At 24.4% G+C, this 17,705-nt stretch overlaps 1 protein-coding gene and 2 long non-coding RNA genes across 10 annotated transcripts in view; 1 reads left to right on the top strand and 2 right to left on the bottom strand.

The window, feature by feature from the left end:
• The window catches only part of LOC126549448 (uncharacterized), a 58,980-nt gene that overhangs the window by 3,831 nt on the left and 37,444 nt on the right, over nt 1-17,705 (bottom strand). The window lies entirely within an intron of this gene.
• On the bottom strand, nt 1,255-15,046 carry LOC114131161 (NAD(+) hydrolase sarm1-like). 6 transcript variants are annotated; one of them, XM_027996320.2, is made up of 8 exons: nt 14,891-15,046; nt 3,234-3,438; nt 2,933-3,170; nt 2,566-2,718; nt 2,306-2,388; nt 2,132-2,216; nt 1,816-2,026; nt 1,255-1,747 (listed from the first exon to the last, which is right to left on the bottom strand). In XM_027996320.2, exons 2-8 carry the CDS (start codon nt 3,394-3,396, stop codon nt 1,565-1,567), a joined length of 1,116 nt encoding a protein of 371 aa, XP_027852121.1. In that variant the 5' UTR covers nt 3,397-3,438; nt 14,891-15,046; the 3' UTR covers nt 1,255-1,564. The 6 variants fall into 6 exon arrangements, with proteins under 6 accessions (XP_027852121.1, XP_027852120.1, XP_027852123.1 ...); XM_027996319.2 differs by lacking the exon at nt 14,891-15,046 and adding an exon at nt 6,581-6,761; XM_027996322.2 differs by lacking the exon at nt 14,891-15,046 and adding an exon at nt 6,585-6,761 and having other exon boundaries at nt 2,933-3,158.
• On the top strand, nt 9,671-13,885 carry LOC114131164 (uncharacterized). Of its 3 annotated transcripts, none has more exons than XR_007603549.1 (4): nt 9,671-10,284; nt 10,356-10,537; nt 10,874-11,054; nt 13,310-13,885. It is a non-coding gene; the product is annotated as an uncharacterized LOC114131164 (long non-coding RNA). The 3 variants fall into 3 exon arrangements; XR_007603550.1 differs by having other exon boundaries at nt 9,714-10,284; nt 10,877-11,058; XR_003592967.2 differs by having other exon boundaries at nt 9,762-10,284; nt 10,877-11,054.

The raw sequence follows: 17,705 nt of genomic DNA, 5'->3' as shown, positions 1-17,705 counted from the left end.
TAATATGTTAAAATTATTATTTAAATAGTGTATAGTTAAGCAATCGCCCACGACTCACTTCAGAATGTGTATATAAAATCATCGACGATGAATCAATTATTATTATCCACGTATAATATGAGATGTGATGACGGCTGGATGCTACTAACGGTCCTGCGGGGTTTGAAGTGTAGATTACTGCGTTCTAACTACAACTGATGAACTTAATCTTGAGACTCGAGTAGTTAAGATAGGTTAAACACATTCAATAATAATAATAACCAATAGAAAAGTAGTGTAATAAGCCAGTAGTGCGCTGATTGGCTGTATGATGCGAAACCCCACAAAATGCAATTCCCAAATGTTGTTTTTTAATAATCATTATTATTTTTATTCATTTAACGAAATCATAATACTATTATTATATACCTAGTATATTTCTCTGGTATAAGAATAATGATATAAATAGGAGAAAAAAATTTTTTTTATTATCTGTAAGTATATTTATGAGAATTTATAGGTAACCACCTTAAATGTTGGACAATTTTTTTTAATTTTATTAATTACGATTATATTTTATACATTATCATATTATAATTTATTTATCTATAGCATATTATATACAAAACCATCAATAATACCATTGATTATAGAAGTATACCGTATAGTACCTACATATATTATAATCAATACTTAGGTAATCGATTACAATTCATCAGAAGATATAAGACAGTAGGTATAATAATATATATATACGAATTATATCATTCTCTAAAATAATTATGAGACGAAATTAATATTTTATAATTTGTTTTATTATAATTTTTTTATTCTATTCATCTATATTGAAAGTACACTAGTGAGAGCCACGTACAATTTAACAATGGGTCGCGTGATTGACATCCCTGGAGTTGAGTTTACACAGATTGGCCGGTTAACTTGAACAACGTACAATGAACTGCTATTAGTATTGACTATTTAGTAATAATGGGTCAGTGGGTCAATGTTAATAAATATCTAAATGAATATCTAATCACTGTATATTTTTGCCGTTTCAACGCCGACCAGAATTTGATCATAACTTTACTTAATGGGTTACTAGATGCACCTGATAAATTTTTAGATATCTGCTAGGGATATTTTAAGTATAAAAATATTTGTATTTAATGTATATTATTAAACATCTGACTATTCTGACTCCTGTTATTAATCTTACATTACAATACCTTACGTCGTAAATATTGTAAAAATTATAATAAAATAAAATATACCAAATATAACTGATTAAAGTTAAATATATTAGTATATGCATATAATATATATATATATATATATATTTCAGTTGAATTAATGTTATTGATATAAATTTTCAATTATATTAATATTTTGGAGTGAGTATTCGCTAATTTACAAATATAATTGATTATTAAAAAAATAAATGACAATGACAAGCAAACTACTCATAAACCACGATAACAATATTATATAAATTAAATTGCAAATAAGTGTTAATACAATTTTAATATTAGTTTGTTTCTAATACAGCATAGATATAAATATCGAAAGTAAAGAGTGTGTGTAACTATCATTTGATCATGAACTTCACCAACTTGTTCACGCACGCATCCTGATATTCGTGCACCCAGCTTATCGAGTTGTACGCGTTCAAGTTTTTCAAGTCATCTGGTAACTGTGCAAACGAAGACCAAGAGAAATTGTTCAATACTGGTATTATATTGCATTGGCTTTGTTCTGCGATTGTGATCTCCTATCGATTAGAAAACAGGTATTAATTTATTATGAATAACAATACTATGTCTCGAAGTGATCATTTACCTTTCTAATCATATCATTATCTAAAATCTCGATATCCTCGTCTAATGAAACCATCAAATGTGTGTCAAACGAATTTGGCGTCAACACAGTAATAAAGTTTTTTGACTGTTTAACGATCTGCAATACGTTATTCTGATACTTGGCATCATTTGATCGTTTCACGTCGATGAACACTTTGTAACCTCGAATTTCCAAGTATACTTTAAGCAAACTGTAATGCACGCAGTCGTTGTTATTATTTTATTTATTTTCCACAGAACAATGGTATAATACTATACTTGAATTTTACAATGAAATTATTAAGTATGATAATTACCTAGCCAGCACAGAACTAGTAGATCGTTTATAACTGATAAAAGCATCGTAAGGTTTATCCATGTTTTCTACGTATGCTGGCATTTCTATGATTTTTTTTTCAATTGTCAATATTTAATAAATAACGTTAATTAATTCATAAAAATAATCTAAAATTTCAAAATAAAGAATTTACTTTTGATTGAATTTATTATACAATGTCTGTGAGTGTCGTTTGAAATTCCGCAAACATTTTGAAGTTGGTCTTCAGTTATAAACCTAAATTAATGAATAATTATCATGTTAAACTAATTGTTATTATTTATTTAATGAGATTTATAATTCATATTATAATTTATTTACAAAATTTAAAATATGATTAATTGGGTATACATTTGTTTTAAATATAAAGTATAAATTATAAATTATAGTTTATAACTATGTAAATTTTATTACCTTATTGTATCCGTGTTGATTCCAGCTATCAACATGGAATACGTGTATATAGAAAATTCCGGATTGATTGATTTTAAGAACGAATTCAAGCCTGTTGAGTCGATACAACTGTAATCGGCTGATTGTTTTAAATTGTTTAGCTCCCTCATAATTCTAAAATAAAAACATACTTTTAGGAAAAAATTATATAGTATGGAACATTTTTATTTTCCTTATTTAATTTTGGTTCCTTACAAATATGTATTATAAATATACATTATTTGGCCCAGAATAAAGATATTATATAGTTACTAAAGTCTGGTAGATAACATCGCGATCTGTTTGGGCAAAATCTGTCATTTATCTAGTGCTTAAGACCAAAACAAACCTTTTTTTAGTTATACTGTTGTTTATTCCAATATCATCTCTTAATTCATCTTCAGTTAATCGCAACAATAAATCACCGTCAACCAGATTTTCTAATAAATTGTTGTCAAATTCGCTAAACCCAATTTGTTTGAACCATTCAAGGACGTCCTCTATAGACCACTGAGGGACTTTACTATTGAGACTGTATGCAACTTCTCTGTAGATCAACTGACATGGTTGTAATGCTAATTTGGATACTGTATCGTTAGAGTAAATAAACACGTTATACGAGGATTTGAATGAATTTATTTTAATCATACTTGCTGTACCAAGTTGCTTTGTTATTTCTTCTTCGGTTGCTTCGGACAGTTCCTCGCTATTAGATTTGTGATTGTTTTTTTCTATAGATTGCCTGAATATTTTACACAATACATTGCTGATTTTATTTTTTTGGTATCTACACATGGTATCCATTACATGCATTGTAAATGTTGTACTGTTACTTGAATATGGATTGTGTGGTTTCTAAAATTGATAAAGTATAAATAAGTTAAATAATATTCATAAAAACAGATTTTTAATATTTATTATAGACGATTTATCGAAAAAAAAAAATTATTTATCGTTGATGACTGTTGATCATTGTATATTTTGGGTCATGTTTGCCACTTCCGATTTTGGCTTGAGCGATTTTTATACGTTGATCGTCATCGTTGTCGGTGGTGTTTACTGTTTAGTTATCGGTGTAGCGTTTGTATAATAGGATGAAGGGTCTGGATTCAATGTTAAGTACATTACTATTTGGGTGCTTTAAAACCATGAATTTCAAGGATATAATTTGTTTTATATAACACATACATCAAAGGTGAACATTTTATAATTTTTTTTGTATTTTTTTATGTTTTTTTTTTTAACATGACCAAGATATTTTCTTAGGTTTTAATGTATATTTTAATATATTGTACAAATATTTAGAGTTGATTGAATAATTTAAAATATTATATCAAGAAATATTGTCTTTATAGTATTTACTTAATTAGTTTTAAGGTATTTCCATCCATATCTAAAGTCAATGGTTCTATTATATACATAAATGCGATAATGTGTCTATCTATATTTTTAACGATTATCGGACAAGTGTATTACCTTCAATTAAACAATAAATAACAACTAATCCGTCAGAAACTATTACATCATGATTACATTTATTTCCAGTACAGGTAATGTTTGTTTAATCTATGAAGATAAGTTTGTATTAAATTATTTTTCAATTTATCGCTTACATAGTTGTATGCCAAAATGTTTTAGAGTATTTAAATCTAGGATCCACTAATAACCTATAATATATAGCCCTTGTGTTAAGACCTGTAAAAATCATTTTCATAATATTATTATAAGTAATATGACTTAAGACGAATAAAATTTATAAAAATAAATAATTTTTTATTTATTATTAATTTTCATTCAAACATCTGAACTGAATAGTATAAAAAAATTATATTTTATATTTTTACCTTTGACAAAACTTATATTATTAATCTATATTTATATTTTATATTTCTACATGGTTTTAAATAAATAGTTGCTAGTAAGTCGTATTAACAAATTTTTAATTTGTTAATTATGTTAATGTGTTATATTTATTAAATGATTATTATAAATTGAGTAAGAACGTCAAACTATTGAATAAAAACAAAATATTTAAAAAAAAATAGTGAATTTGATGTACAGTATTATACTAGGTGTTGGTATAAAGTGTCATGAAGTAAACCACTGTAATGAATGTAAAAAAGATAAATTCAGTGATTTATCATTATTATTTTTGATATAATCGGTGCTAGGTATACCCAAAACAACGACATAATATTTGTATTTTTATTTATTGTATATTATAAAATATAACTGAACCACGATTATATTAATTAATATAAAATTAGTCAAATTTAATATAATAATATACTAGAGTCTAATATTTATTTTACTAGACTATAGAATTTAATTATCAAATTTGTGTTTTTATTAAATAGACAACTACCTATCTCAATCAAAATTACAAATTACTCTACTCTGTAACATTTGGATCACGGATAGTCAGCTTGTTACTATAATGAAAAAAGGATTCTAAACTGAGACGGTTTGTCAGCTTAAAATATTATATTTTCTAAAATATTTTATTATGCATTTATATTAATATTATTAATATGGTAAGTAGAACTAATTATTATTTAAAATAAATCATTTATAGTATTTAGTAATATTAGTAAGAAATTTCCAGAAGAAATTTCATAACAACGGTATTGCAATGGCTGCTTATGTTTATATTTTATACATTTATGTATATTATATTAATAATTAATAATTAATATATTTTATTAATTTATGATTAATGAATGTTGTTTATAAGGATTAATTAAAATGTAAAATTTAAATCTTAATTTAAAAATATTTTAAATTTTTATGATATCAATGAATAAAATAATATGGTTTTAATTTTAATATATTATCTCATACAATATCACTAGATCATATTAATTTAAAAAGTTAATACTAACGTAGTAACGTGTACTACGTTAGAATAATAATGTTAAAAAATTCATAGTATAAATGGCTAAAAATGAGTCTAAATATTTTGAACATTTAATTGTGTATTTTTAATGTGATAACATTTTTATGTTAAAAATTTGAAAGTATAAAATAATTTGCAAACTTGTATGATTAAGAATAATTTTGTAAAACAAATAAAAATGACTGGATGCTTATAAAATTGAATTGTTATTATAAAAATTCTAATGTTTTTTATGTTCTGTGAGAACAAATTATGAAAAACGTAGAATTAAACTTTCAACTTTCAAGGTTATTAATTTGAACAAACAAACATTTTCTTATACATAGATCATTAATTTTTTTATTTAAACGATAAAAATTTCTAGTATAAATAGTAGAAAATGAGCCAAGATAATTTGAAAGTTATATTGTATATAGTAAATGTTGCTATGCATATTGTTTAAACATTTCAAATCTCTGCGGTAATTATTGACATACCTTTTGAATTAGTACAAAAAAAAAAAACAACAGTTAGTCGAAACTAATTTTGCATAAAAATTTTAAATTATGTTTTTGAAGGTATTGCAAATTGTTCGCTTTTTACTTACCAAAATTATCAACTAGAATAAATTTGCCATTAAAAACACCCTCGAAGTGAAAGATTGAATTATTTTTTTATACCATAAAATGTGTAACATCAGATGAAAAAAAAAATAAACTTCATTGTACCTAAACCAATACTTCGTTTCGAATCTAAAGTAAAATTATTATTTTGTTGCTTAATGTATGCATGTCTAGAAAATGGCTTTGGATTTAAAATATATACTCATAGAATTACAATGTATTTTATGTCCTGAGCGGTTCAAATTATGAAATCCACCTTTTATACATATTTTTCTAAATGTCATAAATGTCTACTAATAAATTTAAGTATTTTTCTTTTAAGATGTAATAATTGTAGAGCAAATTATTATAATTATTGTTTCGATTAGTTATATTAAACGAATGCAAAATAATTACGTACAACGTAAAACTTTAATATCTCTACTTAATATATTGAATATATTATCATCTAGTTTTTGTATAAAAAATATTTAGTTATTTAAAAAAAATTATTTCTTACTTACTGCTTATTTTTCATAGATATCTTGGTATTGATGTGGATGTTTGATAGTTAGGTAAGTGGTGTAGTTAATATAAAGGTTAATTAAATCGAACAACATGAGTATAATAACAATAGGTACCTGTGCGAGTATCAAGCTACAACTGAAATACATTTGTTAAGATACACATTGTTTTATGGTTAACTTCTACCAATAGATGTGTATTCTAAATATGTGATATGTAAACGTGTATGTTGAAGTATAAAAAAAATTATATTAAAACTATGACTAATATGGCATACATTTCTTCAAAACTATTTATCATGTAGAAAACTTTCGGTTGGTTCTTAGAATTAATTAAGTCGTACTCGAAGATACTTACTCCGCACTTTATCTTTTTATATTTGATTACATAGTATCAAAATTATTCTCAACATAATCTGTATATTTTAAACAGGTTTAATTTTGAAATAGGCACGTTCTCTTTTTATAATCAGCATGTAAAAGATGCTTTATATATTTTGTAGACTTGTTATTACGACTTAACATAAATAATAACACTTATATGGTTTTAAATTTCAATTAATTTTTAGCTGTAACTATATATAGGTAATATATCAATTAGACATTAAAATTAAACTCTTTAACATATATTATTCATCTTAAATTATCTTTATAATTTCTTTTGGCATAATATATTTAAATGAAAAAAGCAAAAAAAACAATAGTTTCGCATTATTTATGTACCCTATTATACGTAGGTATTACAAGTTTTCATTTTTATTAAAGATCAATTATTAAAATTTTATATTTTAGATTCTAAGCAGCGCTTAGAATATATAATGTTTTTATTTTATTTTTTTTTTTTTTTTGGTTGAGTTTAAATTACTAAAAATGGGGGAAGGGATTTTGGATATAAAATTAGATCTAGTTTGTACTTTGAAGAGGTCGAACTAAAAATTCCAATCACTTATTTTTATAATCAGAAAAAAAAAATAATAATTAATTAAGAAAAATAAGAGTTTTTGTATAAATTAAATTTTTGACAAAAATTGATTTTGTTTTTTTTTTTTTATGTAACTTGAAAAAGAAATAGTAGATACTTAAAATAAGTTTATCAAATGTTTAATTTATTGTTTTTTATTAACGATAAAATGTTTAAAATATTTTGACAATTATTGAGCTGTTTATAGATATAAGACATTTTTAATCTTTTTTTTATATATATAATATATATATATGTATAATATAAATGTCGAATTAAAATTATTTGTTTGGTAGAAATGCTTGAAAATTTAATATGAAGATCTTTATATTAAGTTGCTAATTTCTCAAAAAAAAAAAAAAAAATATCGAAAATCTAGTCATAATATATTTTTATAAGCATTTAAGGTTAGAATGATAACAAAATTTATAAAAATTACGAAAATTATTAAATAAATTTGTGGTTAAAATGTATACATTTTTTTTTATACATACCTACCCCTATGGTTTACAAATTTAATACAAGGTTCTTTATTCGTTTTTAGCCTATACGTGAAAAAAATATTCTTCCAAAAAGCCAAATTATTATTTTATAAATATTTAAAGTTTAAATGATTACGACATTGGATTTCATCATAAAATAATTATACTTCCTTAAACAATTTTTTGATATTTTATTGTACTAAAAAAATAATAATTATAATATTATTATATATATTATATATCTCTACGTATAAAATGACTTGTTCTGAGTGAATCATTTTCGCCTAGTAGGAACCGCTGAATTTATGAGTATGAAATTTGGACAGTAGTTTTTTTTTGGTGATGTAGACACCCACTAAAAAAGGATTTTTCAAAATTCAACCCCAAAAGGGGTTAAAAGAGGTAAAAGTGATAAAAATGAAAAAACCACTTAGCTAGAACCGCTGAAGCTATGAGTATGAAATTTAGTCAGTAGTTTCATTTTATGATGCAAAAAATCTCTAAGAAAGGTTTTTTTAAGATTCAACCCCTACAAGGACTAAAAAAGGGTGAAAAGGGTAAAAATAAAAAAAAATTGATAGACAATTATATTTTTATATGTACCTTGATCAGTGCATTTGCTAAAATTATTTAAATAGTTATAGTTAAAACTGTATTATAAAGATTTTACAGATATGTTGTTGAGATTCAATACCGATCGTCGACGACGTGTCAACATCGGTTCCCCACGACTGACAAAACCAAATACGAAAAATGATCAATCTGCATTAGTACTCTTGGATTACTTATTTATTATATTCATAATCTACAGTACCATATTATAATAATAACGGTTTTTAATAATATTTAGTTGTAATAATAAAGTCGTGAAGGTGTCAACACATGAGTCAGGTTATTATAAAAACTATTTATAAAAAACCACGAGATGGCACATTATTGTATCTAATTCCCCGTAGGTTGGATCGAGTAAAAAAAGATTGATATAACTTTGAAACCTGAGTCCTGCCAAACTCACTGACTGGTAAACTTAAAGCCGGAACAATGATAGATCAAGACTTGAAATTTAATTTTTGAGATTCAAGATGATCAATAAAAATGTTTAAGTTTTGAACACTATAAAACCGAATATTAAATAAAAAATTAAACTAAGTTTAAATAATGTTATAGGGTTGGAATTTTTAACGGGCAACCAAGTGCACGGGGTTAGCTTTAATTGTATATAATTTTAAGACAGAGTTAATTTAATGACATTATTTAATTTTTCACCAGAAACACTATGTGGGTTAGCTAGTATGGTATAAATATATATTATTAAAATAGTTTAATAATAATAATAATATAATAAATGCAATATTTTCGGAAAAAAATAAATTAACCTACGATAATTCTAAAAGTAAAATAAATGACTAATAAGTATATCAAAAAAACATATTATCACAAAATATAATTAGCGATATAAGCTGACCGTTACCGCTCGTAATCGTTTTTTATATATTTTAACGATAAATCACTTAATTCATATTAACAGACTTATAATAGTGATCCACTAGACACCTAATGTACTTATAGCAAAACAGTATCTACATACCAACCTTTTTTTAAAATCTTATTTTGTAAAATATATTCATGAACATATTATGTTAATATATTTTATTTTATTTTCAATAATTTTCTTTGTTTTATTTAATCATTATTTAGATACTGATCAAATAATTATAGACAAAAATGATATAATAATAATTATTATTGTTATTTATTGTATAAATAAATGCATTTTATATAACTTATGTTTTAAATACTTTTTTCTGTGTATAACATAAGATACATTAAATGTTGAACTTTTTAGTTTGTTGATAAGGGAAAAGTACGATTTTGTTCAAAAATGGCCCAATGGCCAACTTGTTAGAGGCAACAATACTCCACAAAGCGGAACTTGAAGTAATTAAAGTGATTGGAAAATTTGGAATTGCGTTTATAAGCTAGTTATTGTTTCACTTTTTTTTTTTAAATTTAGTTTTAATTCTAGTTATTAGGTTCTTGTGTTACCTAGTTATTAATTATGTATAGATTTATTTGTTTGTTTTATCACATTCTTAATCTTTATAACTATTAAATACTATTTTTTTTTTATCTTTTATGTTTATTTACGCAGAATTAATATTATAGTATGTAGTTTTATGCATGCCGATAGATAATAATCATCAACAAAATGTAATTCGTGACACTACTGTTCAGTGATAAATATAGCATTGCATAGGTAAATTTTCGTAGTCACAGTACAACGACTTTGGCATTCCTTTAGAAGTCTAATGTATTTTTTAATAACAGATTCTAGCAATAACCAAAATATCAAACATAAAGAGAGTTACTAGACGATGACGAATTTCAGGTTTTAGTGAGATAGTTTGTCGAGTTACATAGCAGTAAAGTTGTGAAGATAACTATTTAAATTTTGAATGTGACATAAAAAATGGAATCATTAGATATCAAGGCTAACCTAGGTTAGCAAGGTAAGGAAAATGTTTGTATAGACATTATTCAATTTTTATGAAATTCCATCGCTTATAAATTAAAACTGTAAAAACAGAAACATACTCCATGTTTTCACGGGTCATGCCACATATTATGTTTATATAATATTTGATTATCCCGTGCGTCTGTTGTGACTGTAAACTTCTAACGACTTAAATGTTTTCAATAAAAGTTATATTGTTATATTCTCTGGGATACGAAGTTCATTATTAAGAATCTACCAGATCATTTCATCGTATCTAACTATAAATTAATAACATAATATTATGTATTTATAAAATAACAAAGCATCATTATTTTAAATTTTATTTCAGTAGATTTGGACATGGAAGCTACAGACTCGCGGAGGAATTATGGGTGGCAGCACGAACCAAATAGCCAGTATAACTAGATCAGAAATTTATCGTCACCCTTACAAATCATGAAAACTCAACTCGACCGTAAACAGAAAATACCGAAAAATACTACCTACTTCCCGATGTTTACAAGTTACATGTAGGTATTTATTGAAAGAAAAAAAAAATCGATTATTTTATGTACGGGGTGATTCTTTTATCAAACAACACCCATTATTTCAAAAAGTATAGTTTTTTTTTCAAATTTTTCTACAACTGCATAAAATTTTAAATTTTTTTCATTCTTATATTAAATAGTTAAAAAGCTAACAACTTTTGATTTTCAAATAACAACCTATACTAATAATTGCATAAATTAATAAGCCACTTTTTTCATGAATTTTTACATTAAAATGTTTAACTTGTGTTGATTCGTCGGCGAATTATAGCTGCTCAAAGTTGGTTGGTTTTAAAAATTTTTTAGTTGTTATACATCAGTACTAATTAGTTATAACTGGGATTTTTATTTGTAAATACCAGTAGCTATAATAGTACCTAATGAATTCGATATCGTTGACCCCATGGTGTAGCGGAGATAAGTGATAATATTTGTACCTGTTATTACCATATACTATACCATATATAGGTGCCCCATATAGCTTATTATCAATTGTCATATAATTATAATTAATTGGACTAATACTATTAATTATAACTAATTATTTACTAACGATTTATAACACATTTACACTCAATTTAGGGGCGTCATTCCAATGTTTTTTTTGGTATGCATAAATATTGAGCAGGCCACTATTTATTTTTTTCTTGACATATTGATATTATTAATATTATAGTAGTATAATAATAATTATTAACACAATTAAAAAAAAGTAAAATGACATAATATAAGCAGTAAGTAGTGCAAAAGCTAAAAATGTCTAAATTTAATACAAATTGAAACTTCAACAGTCAAATTAAATAAAAACAATTAACAATATAAAGCAATACAATAGATATGCACAGAATAAATCAGTAAAATTTGTGGTTACTAGTAATAATCATACAACGGTTGTTTTGTGATTATAAAGACGTGATCAATCAATCAATTATCAACTTTCATAATATTTAGGTGCATATTAATTTATTATTTTAATATAATTTTTATTTTTTTGTGATGTGGCCGAGCCAGCCATGTGTATGTGCCTTGCGGGCCAAAAATTACAATTTAGAATTTTAGGTATGCAAATGTATACCCTGCGTACCGCAAATGACACCCCTGACTCAATTAATACTTCCCAAAAATACCCAACTTTGACAAGCTATATCTCATCAACGAATTAACGAAAAATAAAAATTTGAATGTGATAATTCATAAAAAAATAGCCTTATTAATTTATGAAATTTTAAGTATAGGTTGTCATTTGAAGTGGTTTACCTAATAAATATAAGGGTGAAAATATAGAGAGTTCTATAATTCTAAAACACTATGAATCTTAAATTTTGAAAAAAAAAAAATTGAAAATGTCAATACTTTTTGAAATAATGATAATGAGTGTTGTTTGATAAAAGAATCACTCTGTATATTATTTATTACTTAATGACTAATGTAATTCCCTTTTACGTCCGTGCGCAGTTTTAAATTAAAATGCTATTGATTATACACTATATTATAGTGTATACTATATTTTTTTATAATTTAACAACTTTGTAAAAAAGAATCGTAAAATTATTAAATTGACTCTAAACCATAACATTTGAATATAATACTTTCCATCTGATTCTCTCCACAAACAATAAATGAAGAAAATGGGTTACACTCAGTGAAGTATTTGTAACATCTCTGTTAAAAAAAAAATCGTTAACATCTTCAATAGGTGTCAGAAACTTGATACATAAAAAGAACTTTTCTTTTATATATATATATAAGAACAATAATGTATTGAAATTAAATCTTATGTACTTATGTTAATTGTACGAGTATGTATACTGTTAAAATAAATTATATTTAAGATAGATTTTTAATTGTTATTATTATTTAAATTTACAATATATTAGACTAACCTGATTAGATAATACTAACTAAAATAATACCATAATATGAATGTTCAACATGTTTTGAAATATAAATTACTTATATTATTTGTTTTTGCAAATGTAATTTAATTCATATTTTATAGTTGGATTTTTCGTTAATTTTTTAATATGAAATACTTAACATAAAATAGTAAAATAATAATTTACGAGTATGCAGTGATAATGAAGTGATAAATAGTTGCAATAAATAGTTACATACAATACTAGATTCTTTTATGAATTGAATTACGCTTTATTAATGTACATAATAGCTACCTGTTACATATTAAAATATTATATCAATTTATAACTATTTTTTTTATTCTTCAATAAAATGTCCAGAGCAACTGAAAAATATTAAATATGACTGAACAATAATATAAAATATGCAGATTTGAACGAGCCTCAGATAGCATGATTCAGGCATGAGAAATATTCCAATGAGCCAGACACAACATACAAGAGTATGCACTTTATCACCCGATGAAGTCATCAAACAAAATAATAATGTTATATTGCATAAAATTACCAAAAATTCTTAGACAACAAGACCAAACGAAATATTAAATAAATACTACACCCTACACTCCTACTAACTACAACCACTAACAAACATCTTAAGCTCAAAGTATTGATCGTCAACGACTCAAACTCTAAACTAAAATAGTGTGATTAAAAGTGATCTGCATCTTCGAACATACGAAAAATGACTATACAAGCTCCATAAACGACTAGTTAGTGTTTTCTTGGTTCCTACCCAAAGAAATTCACTACCAAAATTTTATCTATTGTAAAATAATTTATGATTTACGTACGCAATGTTTATATCTTCTTTCTTTCATCTCATACTCACACCCTTAAAATTTGCACAGCAAACTCAAAAAATTTGAATATAAGATTTTAAATCTCATTAATAAATATTATTGATGTCGTTTGGTTTATCAGTTGCACTGTGTTTATAAAAAATCTATATATATATATATATATATATATATTAAGTAAGATCATTCTCAATGTTCTGCCTAAGAATTAAGATTGAGGTACCATCAATCTTAATTAGACTCTTCATTATAATTTCAAGTGTTATTATGGTATTCTAGAGTTATCCAATCGGACGAATTAATTATTGTGGGATGCACTAACATACAGTAGTTGAATTTACAACATACAACATAATATATGTTTAAGTTTTTATTCATGAATTTACAAGACCTAACTCTCATATTCTCTCATAAGCAAAAGGAAGGTATGCAATCGATAAGTTAGTTTATAGAAATGATAAATAACAAACCAGATACCTTCGATAAAAAGTGCTACCAAATTCATGAATCAATGTTGTACAAAACGACACATTCATGAATACGTCTCCACAAGGTCGTGTTCAATGCATGAATTATAGCGACGTATATTATAATAGATAGTAATATGAATGACATAATCAGATTTCATTAATTTATTCATTAACATACCGAATTAATGAGATATTGAAGTATTCTATTATTTTATACTATTTTTATAAAACAGAAGTAATTTCAACTTAATTTATGTATTTTAATTTGTACAGTTTTCATCGTAATAATAATATGAGTTCTAAATTTCTACTATTGACTAGCTTACTAAGATTATTGTAGTAGTTGAGAATTTAGCGAAACGTTATCTTAAATTCTAAACAAAATCCCTAAAACCATACGTAATTTCCAAATATTGATTACTTACCTAGTATAATACGTATTATTAAATAAACACTTTGTACTATATTCTAATCGTAATAGAAATAATAAAAATTAATATGTATATTGTTTTTGAATTTATTCTCTAAATATTGCAATTTGGCAATAAAATAAATTCTTTAACAATTATTGAAAACTTGATTTATTTGATTTATATTCAATATTATAAATATAATATATTAATTATACTCACTATTGTGTCATAATTAAACGTCAAAGTTAGAGCTCGGATTTTTCTTCACTAAAAACACAGTAAAAAGTATCGAAATATTCCATATATAATATGCAGTAGAAATCATGAAAATATGCAAGAATTTTTTTGATTTATTTAAAATTTACAAATTAATAATAAAAAATAAATTATTTATTAACAGATAATTAATTACTTGAATACTTAATGAAAATAAAAATTAGAAAATTTTCTTAATGACTTAATGTATTTTTAAAACCACAAACAATAGATTTTCACAAGAGTTTCGAAATACTATTTTTCCGTCAGTAATGAAAATCCCATTTTCTTGTTTCCCAAGGAAATCCATTCTCGAATTTTGTTGCAACTCGAACTTCTTATTATCGGCATATCTACGATTTACGGACTAAACGACAAACGATGTAACAGAGTGGTATGTCGATAACTGACTAATACAGTAAGATCAATTAAGATTATAGGTAGACACAAACGTTTATCGTAATCGATTGTTCATATTATCTTTATTTCAGTTATTATTTAATGCCAACAAAATTATTTTTAATATTTCTACTTGATAAAATTTTTTTTTTACATTTTTTTTTTACAGTTTTGGTTTAACATTCAATACATTTTAAATCTTGTAGAAATATGCAAAAATATGTAATAAACATTAAGTATTCAAAAACATGCAAAACAAATTTCAACAGTATCTTCAAGTTATTATGATTCGTAAAGATAGCTGACAAAAATCCAAAAATGTGAAAAGTAAAAATATGTAATTGCATAGAAATCCGCGCTCTAGCCATAATCACTTAAGAAAAAATAAAAATATGAAAGACTTAGCAAAAATTATTACAAAGGAAGATTTTTTAAAAGACATTTTTTAATAATTTTCATATTTAAAAAAAATATTGGAATTTTTTTGCTTTTTTAATGTGAATATTGCTGTCATCAAGTAAAGTTTACAGCAGGCGTGCACAACTCACGGGCCGCGGATATATTCCAACTGACCCACGACCATTTTATAAAATTAGAAATTTCTATAAATATAAATAAAAATAAAAATTATAACTTACATAAATTATAATTACAAAATATCTTACAATTTTTAATTTTAATGAAAAAAAATATACTTATTAGATTTTAGAATATTTAATAGAAATAAATTAGTGTGAAATTTAGGCTTGTTCTTCTTTAACCAATCTCATTCAGTATCAATTTTTATTTTGAAACATTTTAATAAATAAAATTTAAAATTTATTATTTTTTTGCAAAAAAGAAGGCAAATCTATAGTTTTGAATGATGAGAACAAACTAGCAACTAGCGTATAGGTAAGTATTCAAATATTTGAACACTTAGGCTGGTGTCACAAATGCGGAATATCCACCGAGGAAATAAAACTCGCGGAATAATCGCGATGTGTTGTGATGAGCAGTTTTATTTTTTTCGTGTGGAAATTCCGCTTTAATGTATCTAGTAGTATTTTAATATATGAATTTCGATATTGCGAATATTTTGCAAGTCTGACATTAGTTATAGTGTTTAAATATTTCAAGTATTATAAATAGGGCTAGGATTTTAATGACCCAAAAAACCTAAAAAAAATGACATTAAAATAACCTAAATATGACCTTAAAAAATGCTCTAAAGATAAAATATGGTATCAAAATATTATAAAAATGTCCTATAATTATTAATTATTAATTAATATTTCAGTGCAAAATTATTTAAATTATAATATTATAAAAAACTCGCGGTATCGAAGATTATTGTTGTAAAATATACGTGATTTTATTATCGATAGCGAGTATTAACACATTATTTCTCTAATTTTATTGAAATATTGAATAGGATATTATTTCTGTTACAAGTTCAAAACTTTTATCAAAAACATAATAAATGAAAATGTATAACAATATTACCTAGATTTCAAAAAAGTATAAAAATGCCCGTAAAATTGAAAAAATGACCCTAAATCCATAAAAGTGCAAAAAATGCAAAAAAAAAAGCAAAATAAAAACTATATATTTGGACTCATATATGACTAAATCATATTTTGTGCTTGAAAAGCTATGTCCTGTAAATCCTAAAAAAAAATTACAAAATCCTATACTGCCCTAGCCTTATTTATAAATATAATTATACAATATAATATAATATATCTATTATTTATTGCATATTTTATCAAAATTAACCAGTAAACACAACCTGTAGTATAAATATAATTTTCCAACGCAAATTGAAAAAAGTTGGACATGCCTGGTCTACAGTCAACAGTGAAGTCACTGGCCAGTAATTTATTTATATTTAAACTTAAATATACTTTTACAAAAAAAAAAAAAAAATATATATATATATATATGTATTATTTATGTCGTAAATCATTATGTTTTGGTCATTTACCCGAAACATTTAATTGAGAAAACTGTATAAAAATAAGTCCTAGAGCCTAGAAGAAACTGTTACTATACTATTATTATTGATTTTAACTATATACTGCCTTATAATGTGTAACACATTTTATATTATTGTCACGTGATTGGTTTAGTCGTTAAATAAAAAATAAGCAAGCTAAAAATGTAATAACGAAAAACTGTACCTGCATAATAAGAGATCTTTAATTTATTATAAATCAAAACAAAAACCCTCCGTCTAACTCCGTGTAAAAATTAGCTAAGTAAAAAAAAGAAGAAAAAAATCAAAAAAAAAAAATCATTGTATAACCAAAACATTTTTCGCTTCATATAGAATTTATAAAACCAGTAATTTCAAAGCACTATAAAGATGTGATATCATAAATAAATGCTAAGTAAACTG

This window comes from Aphis gossypii, chromosome 1, assembly GCF_020184175.1.
Source record: "Aphis gossypii isolate Hap1 chromosome 1, ASM2018417v2, whole genome shotgun sequence".
NCBI classification, from domain to species: Eukaryota; Metazoa; Arthropoda; class Insecta; order Hemiptera; family Aphididae; genus Aphis; species Aphis gossypii.
This window is presented reverse-complemented; position numbering and strand designations above follow the sequence as displayed.

What these genes read in the sequence shown, in the direction of transcription:
- LOC114131161 (XM_027996320.2), bottom strand. Translation starts at nt 3,396, where the DNA reads ATGCATGTAATGGATACCATGTGTAGATACCAAAAAAATAAAATCAGC. An exon ending in AAAGCAACTTGGTACAGCAA is followed by an intron (nt 3,171 to 3,233) that starts GTATGATTAAAA and finishes CTAACGATACAG; the next exon opens with TATCCAAATTAGCATTACAA. An exon ending in ATAATGATATGATTAGAAAG is followed by an intron (nt 1,748 to 1,815) that starts GTAAATGATCAC and finishes TCTAATCGATAG; the next exon opens with GAGATCACAATCGCAGAACA.